The sequence below is a fragment of the Halyomorpha halys genome, unplaced genomic scaffold (genome assembly GCF_000696795.3).
Source record: "Halyomorpha halys isolate HHAL.00 unplaced genomic scaffold, Hhal_1.1 Scaffold173.1, whole genome shotgun sequence".
Classification (NCBI taxonomy): Eukaryota; Metazoa; Arthropoda; class Insecta; order Hemiptera; family Pentatomidae; genus Halyomorpha; species Halyomorpha halys.
This window is the reverse complement of record NW_027108878.1, coordinates 271,382-280,299: the sequence shown is the minus strand read 5'-3', so window position 1 is coordinate 280,299 and position 8,918 is coordinate 271,382. Positions and strand designations below refer to the sequence as shown.

Genomic DNA, 8,918 nt, shown 5'->3' with positions numbered 1-8,918 from the left:
TAAATCTTTTTAAATTGATTTGTAATTATTTTTAATTAAATCGAAATAATTATTTTATTGAAAATTTAAAAACAAAAATCAGACAATAAACAAAACAGTGGAGTAGTATTTTCCTTTAAAGAGCAACGTAGCCTACCTACTTCTACTGTACCAAATCTAAGTTTTTCTTGGAAAAGCGTCATTTGCTCGGGGATGAGCTGAACAATGGGCTCGAACCTGAAGCTCAGGTGAAAAAAAAAATCAGGTAAAAACGCCTTTAATTGCTATTACCTTGAATTTTATCGGTAATATGGGCATATTTATGTTGTGTTAAATATTTATATCATTCCTTACAGTATGTAAAAACACAAATATTTTTATGATATATGTATTTATAGAGATGAAATTCCTAAGATAGTGAGTGACATTTCATGAAAGATATTAAAGTAACAATTATGTGTGGTGATTTTTCCAAAGGAAGGAAGTGATTTAATCAAAACTCTTAACTGTTTTAGTTTTAGTAAAAAGATGAAATCATATTTAGATATTAAAAGTATTTATTTAAGAAACTGTAAATTATTAAATTTAGAGTAAGCAATACAACAATAAATATTGAAACACAAATTATTTATTCAAAAATTAACAAAATAAATATGTACTTGAGCTGATATTAAAGAAAAAACCAACAGAGTTGCTACTACTTATTTATTTTTTTTATTTCCTACTCTACATGTTTTTTTTTTTCTGAATAAATACATAATCATAACAATATTATTTCATCTTTTTACTAAAACAGTTTAGGGATTTTATCAAATTACTTACTATCTTTAAGGAAATCATCCCATACAGTTATTATTTTATCATTTTCCGTGAATTCATCATCTCTCTGAGGGATTTGATCAAATTTCCATTTCATTTCCCAGCGACAATTGTAGAAATACATTTAGTTCTCATTTGAGTAATCTATTTTTCTGCAGAAGTCCCTTGTGCATAACAATTTTTTTTGCCTTTTTCTTAGTTATTTGGCTTTACGAAACGTGACCAGCAAAAGCACATATTCCTCGAAGACTTTCTCATTGTAATGCGAAAAACGAAGTGCTGACTAAGTCGGGCATTCTAAAGTATTTGGTCTATATTCTTTACGCTCTGCTGAGGATTACATAGTTGGAGCAACATAAAACAGTTATTTTGTCCTTATTGGAAGTTCCTGAGGTTTTGATACGAATTCATATTCTTTGATTCGTTTATTTCTACACAAATATAGAAACGTATTAAATACAAGTCCATTGATGAAAAACATTGCTGTACAATTAAAGGAGTGTTAATATATTTTATTTACCATAAAATTTTATTTTATTGATCATTTGTTCTGCACTATATAATAGCTAATTGATGAGGATTACATTTTTTTGTAATTCCGTTCTGACCAAAATGGATTTGCATAAAATTTTACGAAATAATATGATATCTTAACCAATGCCATTTTTGTTTTAAAACCAATTATATATAACTAATGGTTTTCTATATAATTTCACATAGCTATTGGAAAGCTATTAGAAGGCTATTGGAGAATAGCCTTTGGACGGGGAATGTACTGATTTTTGTTTTTAAATGTAAAATCTCAAACTTTAAAGAGGATGGAATCATTATTTTTTTCTTATAAGATTAAATTAAAACGGTTTATATATATAAGAAGATGGTCAGGGTTGCGGTCAAAGGAGAAACAAAAATAGTTTACAACTATTTATTTTCCGACGTTTCGCCCCACTTTGCAGGGCTTCATCAGGGCTGTTCAACCGTTTGCTTTGAATATAATAATTGCAAACTATTTTTGTTTTTCCTTTGACCGCAACCCTGACCATCTTCTTATGTATCAATTTTTACGGTCAACTATATTATACATATAAAACGGTTTATGATTTAAAATACATATATTTTTTTATTGTACAGACAATTTTTTTTTTAATTCGTTGTTCGTATATTTTTTAAACTATAAAAGATACGAAGAAAAATATAGGTATTCTCACAAAAAATTCGATACTCTTGAATTTTTTACACAAAATGTTGCAATAAGCAATAAACCGATTTTTGAGATGTATATGAAAATCATGACTTTATACCCATTCCTATCTTTGGCTCTTATTTCTTTTAGTATGTTTAGCTCATAAGTGGTCCGATCAAAGCTCTGGAGTCAATTTTCGGCCCCCCACAATTTCAGTTCTCTTTGGGTGGCTAATTAGGTGGATGCATCTTTGATGCATGACTTTCATTATTGGTATATTAAACAATTTTGGAGGGTTGTCTATTTTTATTTATGTCTATTTTTCTATAATTTGTTAAAGAACATTTTCCAGTATACTTTTTTTGTACGATTTAAGGAAATATGTCTACACATATGAAACCATCCATGTGTTTATATTAAAAATTCCTCTGTGCTGTGCGTGTTTCCTATTTTCTCAGGAAACGGTTGATAAGTGGGGGAATGATGTCTCAGTGGAGTCCGTTCCCCTAGTGTCGTCCCGTCAGTAGTGTAGCTGTCTTGATATGGGTACGTTTTACAAGAAATATACTTCATTTGTAAAAATCATTTATTATTTTGTTACTAACCAAGAAATATTGCGTTAAAATATAATATTATACATGAGGTACTTATTTTCACATAACTAATGAGAAATATTTACTTTACATCATTCGTGATTTCATAAAATGTAAACAATCGCTAGTTCATTTTATGGCACTTTGAGTTTCTAGAAAGATCATGAATCTTTCTATCCGGTTTATTACTCTCGTGAACACAGAAACGAGCTGCGTAACTGGGCGCAATATTTAATGATTAGTTATCTATTTTAATTCAATTTTTTTGATATAAAATATTATGTTTGTTTGATGAAGTCCAAATTTAATTCACATTTCATTAATGAATCGCTTGTAATCTGAACATATATTATTCTATTTAAAATCCAATAAACTAAAGAAAATGAAGAAAAAAAAGGAAGCAAATGAATAACAAAAAAGTTCAAAACTAGATTATATGCATTAAGGTAGGTATTTTAAATTATGATGAATACCTTCCATTCGATATAGTAAAATATATAAACTGTAAAAATACTTTATGGTTCGAATATGTTCTTTGGCAATATTTCAAGAAGAAATAGTGTTTTTTTTTTTTAATATATGCATAAATCTTATGCTAAAAAAAAAATTAAAAATGTTTCAGGTCAAGACCTTATCAATTTTTTTTTTTATGAACTTGATATACATACATTCTTGAAACTCTTTCCTACCCTTACATAATATATTAGAACATACATAATACACTATAACGTGAAGTGTACATTGTGTATGACAAATAAGGTATTTTATTATAATAATATGTTATTTTTCAATATTAAATAATAAGGCGAGATTATTCAGTTTTTCTTCTTTTCCTCGTTCAGTTTCATGGAGAATTTTTGTTTTCCCATCTGTTTAAGGAAATCGCTTCACCAAAATTTCATTTTTCAGAAAAGATAAAAAACGGAAACAAGTTATCTAGTAGAGAGGAAGTCATAGATAAAAATTATTACTGAGAAATAGATAAATGATTCGCAACCTGATTGTTATTGTTTATTTAATATTTTTAAGAGGTAATAAATGATAAATAAATTAAAAACTGAAGAATTAATCAAGAATATGGTCAGAATAGCGGTTCGAAAAAAAAAATGGTTATGATAACTAGTAAGTAGTTATTTTTTTCTGACTACCACCTTGGACCATCGTCAGTAATATTTCACTATTTTCAAATTTACTCAATATTCAATTTCTGGCATGAAGTGAAAAGTGACTTTTTTTCTACCATCATAACCTTCATAATTAACGCCATGTTTATGGTTGTTGATTATAACCATATAACCCACAGTTTCATCGAAAGTTATAATTTTTTGAGAAGAGTATGTGATATTAGGATATCCTAAGTTAATATAGACAATTAAAACAATTATTTATTTGAATTAATTCTGTCATATTTTCTGAGCGCTTTTCAGGTCATCATTTTAAACGATTTTCACTATATTACAAACCATATATCATCTATCGTCAGATGATATTACGAAGAAATTTCGAAAATCGCTTAAGAATCTCTTGAAGCTGTAAATAAAGATTAATTTGTAGCTTCTAGCTAGGGATTCTCCACAAAGTTTTAATGTAGTAAGCCTGAGGAAGAAGGGAGTTTGAACAATTTTAAATAAACATCTACTTATCATATAAATTATTTAGTTATATAAGAAATTCAGTTAGGTTTAAAATGCATAACAGCTTAAGGTATGAAAAAAAGATAATTCCTTTTTTTTTTAAATTACCTGTTTTCCAATATCTTTCTTTTAATTACTAATTTAGTCTCTTGATGTCTAAAAATGTTATTTATTATTGATTTGTCCAAATTCATAAACATGGAAAGTTCGTTTTCCTTTTAAGCAGAATAGTTATATCTGGGAAGAGTGGGATAAGTTAGGAAATAGTTGAAATAGATAATGCGTATTACAAATTTTTGAAATTGACTTGTTCTTTCTGCTGAACCATTTGTTTTTAAAGGAAATTAAAGGAACTATATACGGAAGACAGTAATCATAGTATAAATCGCAATACCAATGTTCTATTGCATGTATACAGGCAAAATATATTTCCGTTCATTTTCTGAACTATTATTGCTCGCTGCTTTTACTATTCTCTATTGATCTGTTATAGAAACATTATATATTAGTTTCAACTTACTGGTGATAATTCAATTATTAATATTTAGTTTTAATTGGACCAATGAGTGATATGAACTATATTCTATTGCCCGGTTATATCTGGCGTTCCTGGTAATGGGGAATTCGAAGGAAGGATAGTAAATATTAATTAGTACCTTGTCATTTGCTGCCAAATACACCCTTAATTTTAATTAATGTAGGCATTTGAATACATGAAACCTGACAATCAGCCCTATCGTAATCTGCTGTTAATAGGAAATAACTTCGCTTGTTATCAAATCCATTTTTAAAAGTTATTATTCTAGAGCTAAATTGTAATATGTTATTTTATTCAAGTTTTATGTAGACAAGTTTGAATTTTTTTCCCTTATAAATCTTTTATTCTAAGTTATAAATTATATTTGGGTCAGGAACGCTGGATAAATTTTATTCATTCTATGTTGCCAAAGTTTACGACCCTACTAATTAGCTAAGTGCATTGATGAAACTTTTGTAAAACAGTATCTTGTCGACATAGTGTAGTTTACTTCTGGTGTCCAGTATGTTATGATTTAGCTTAATAAAAGATTAACGTTGCTATTCTGTAAAATATTTTTTAATAAATTATATATAAATCAAACATTGTATGCAATTCCAAATATATATTATTTATCCTAGTAATTAAACCTTTCACAAAATCTAACTTGTTTGTGTTTCTTTTCAGGTAAGTTGCCAAAACGTTTTGTGCTGAATGGAAAATGGCCAACGGAACAATACAAACTTCGGTAAAATTTAGAATGAATTTTATTATATTTAGTTTTCCTAAAAATATATTTAAATTACTTTTGTAAATATTATCACTTATTTTGAAAGTTACATAAGTCCATTTATGTTCGAAAGTTTATATTAAAGGTTTTGCATTGGATTAAATTTAATAATATTAGTAACAGATAGCATGTTAGAGTTATGCTTTTTGGTTTCTAAGGATGTCCAATCTATCATCCCAATTAGCTTTTGATGACTGCTATGAGTGACTTACGCCACTTTCAAAATCAATGAAATGACATTTCCAATTCTTTTCAAAGCATTGGTCAATTTCCATCGCAATAAAAAAATTTTCAAACATCGTTTTATTATATCGTTTTATTAATTTTATTCAATCTTCTCCAGTTTGTGTATGGGCCAGAGATTTAGAATATATTTGATGGGACGGTGATATATTATAATATAATAAATAAATTTAAGTTCTTGTATTTTAGGTTTGTGAGTGGTATCGTTTTTTTGTATAGTGAGTACGACTTGATATTATTAAAAGTGTTTTGGTTTTCTCTGTTGCGGTTGTAAATCCAATGGTGGATCCTCCAATGGTTGGTCGAATTGCTTCATTACAAAGTACTGCACTCTTAAGCCTTCTCGCGTGGGGGTGTAGATTTATTTTAAAATATTTTACTGAAGGGCGGTTTTTTAAATGAAAATCTTCGGATAGTTGGATGTATAATTCTTCATTAATCGCGTCTTACTTATTGGTGGAAAACTTATCGCTTCATTTGCTTAGCACCATCCCTCTCTACCCAAGAAGAACATGAAACAGAACTTAACAAGCCATTGCGCTACAACAGTACTTACATTAACTAGAAAATAATTGACAGATTAAGACCGAAATAACTAATTTTCTTGTATAACTAATACTTACCGAGCATATTGTACGTAGTTTTCTAATTTCTTATTTAGAGAATTTATTTCTTTGTTTATGCTACCCGAACACATTGTGTTGCTATAACACACAGCTTACCCATCAATCAATAACTGGACTTATATAAACTACCATACATTAACATTTTCCATTTTTCAAACAATAATCGTTAGTAAACTAAATATAATACTCTTCAAATAGATTGTTTTTCCTCTTTTTTAACAATATTTAACAAAAACTGATACATAAATTTAAAAAACATATTAATTAAATAAAAGTAAATGAATATATAAGCTAAAACACCCAAATAAATAAGTTGAAAAGCTAGTCATAAACAAAAAAAAAAGAATAAAAAAATTTCTCAGATCAAATCGCCATCCCGGTGTAGGTATGTTACCCAGGGAGTCCAAAATAATATTTTCCGCCAAGATTGCAATATCTCTAATGCTAACAGACCTAGCTCCTCGTTCTATTTGGTATTGTTGCACGAGATCCAAACCAGAGGCCTCTTACAGTGAACTCTCTCTCTCTGAAGGTCTCGCGGAATTTTTCTTTAAGGAAAAGGATCCATTTTTTATAAATTTCCTTCTTTTTCCTTTCCTTTCCACCCACCTGATCGAGGTCATTGTTCTCATATTTCACAGTCGGATCCTCCAGTTTTAGGGAACGCAACAATATCCGCGTATCTCATGTATCCGTCTGTGTCAATGCAATAAACCTCGTCGAAGCGGGTGAAGTATTTTTTCCAAGGAACTTCATCAACTCATTTTTGATCCTGTGGTGCCGGTATGTTATGATGAGGGAGTTGCTAGGGCATTTTCCCAGCACGTGGGCTGGTGTTTCACACTCTCTGCCGCATTTGCAAAAGAGGGACCCGAATTCTCTCTGGTGTCCAATTTTTTCGGCTTCCTAATTATATGTAAACTGGAATAGGAAATTCGACAGTCGCTGGGCAATATAACTTTTCAGACTGGAATATTTTTTATTTACATTTATTTGTTCAACAAACTTTTTAGCTTCATATATTTTTACTAGCAAATCATTATTGCCCCCCCCCCTTTGTAAATCTAGGTCCCCACAATTTTACTCCCTCTCCCTGTTCTACCCCAGATATTTTCAAACGTTTTTAGTCTTTCTCCTTTTTTCACCATTCTATTGATAAATTTAATAATTTTGAGGTGTCCTAATAAATTTTAGAATATAAACGTTCTCAGAGAATGTTACGAGTATGGAAGTGAACTATGATGATCAAAATATGTTAAATTCATTTGAATATGTATGATTAATTTTATGTGTTTTATTATATTTACGAGGGCATATGAAGGTAACGATAATGATCCAGACATTCAAAACAATTATAATTTTCAGATTATAGATTATTTGAAATTTTAAAAAGTTAATAATCTTCGATGAAATCAATTAGCTATTTATTATTCATTGGTTTCACTTCCTGTTATGGTAAACATTTACATCTTATATTGACTAAAGCGGTAAGAGATCATATATTTATTGTTTAACTTAAGATACTAAATACATTAATTTACTATGTTTTAATAATTTATTAGCATTAAATTAGGATAACATCGCAAATATATAATTGTGTCCCATACTATATTCCACAGCATACACTGTTCTGAACTATCAATATTACAGAATACTGGAGACGGGCTGGCCTGGTAATGACATGTAGACTTGGTCGTGGCACATTTGATGCAGCCTCCTCAAATAGACGTGGCAGCCTTACGTTTAACTAGAGTTAATGGACTGATTACTCATAAGCTTAAGTGTTAGGGACAATGAGTTAGAGTCTGTCCTTATACACATGGCACTCTTTATTTTGAAGAATTTATTTTTCCATTTAAATTTAAAATTGATAAATCAAGTGAAATGTCCTTCATCATATAACAAAATTAAAGATATGCTAAAATATGATTTGATTTGTTTTTGGTTTTTGCGAAACAATTACATGGATGCTGCATATTTGATCATGAATTACCTAAGAAGGACTTTATGATCTAGTAACAAAATGTTTTGTAAAAAACCTTGTTAGGTTATAATCGATTAAATTTACTTTATCTTTACGTTTCGTGTGGATTTTTCTTACTTGCTTGTTGCTTATGTAGATGTTGACCCTATTTCATGACTTGTCCCGTTGGAACAAATATCCAACGCTGTTTGCTTTAGAAACTCTTAGCTAGAACCATACATAAAACTTTTTATATACGGCTTTTAAGGCATAACGTCGGCATAGTAATATAACATCTATTATGTCAGAGAATAAATATTTTCAATAAAAGTTAACGAAAAATTAACTATGGTCGTATAAATAGTAACGCTAAGAAACGTGTTTCACTGTTTTATGTATTCCAACGTTACGACCTACTTTCTATTGTTCAGCACTTAGGTTTAATCATTCTTTCCTTAAATGTTAGAAGAATATTTCTTCCAGGATCAACACTTTCAACATAATTATTTAATCATACTAATTATGCATTAATTTTATATAATAACAGTTTTATTTTTATCAATCTAATAAA

At 29.1% G+C, this 8,918-nt stretch overlaps 1 protein-coding gene across 4 annotated transcripts in view; it reads left to right on the top strand.

Moving 5' to 3' along the window:
- Positions 1–8,918, top strand: part of LOC106679050 (uncharacterized) — a 180,983-nt gene that overhangs the window by 83,824 nt on the left and 88,241 nt on the right. Inside the window, exons 1-2 of one of the 4 annotated variants that reach the window (XM_014417967.3) lie at positions 2,491–2,527; positions 5,413–5,473. The exons of 1 other annotated variant lie outside the window; for it this stretch is intronic. In XM_014417967.3, coding sequence (XP_014273453.1) covers positions 5,447–5,473 — 27 coding nt within the window. In that variant the 5' untranslated portion in view covers positions 2,491–2,527; positions 5,413–5,446. Of the gene's footprint in view, positions 1–2,389; positions 2,528–5,412; positions 5,474–8,918 lie in introns of those variants that run through there. 2 more of the 4 variants (XM_014417970.3, XM_014417969.3) reach the window with 2 other exon arrangements.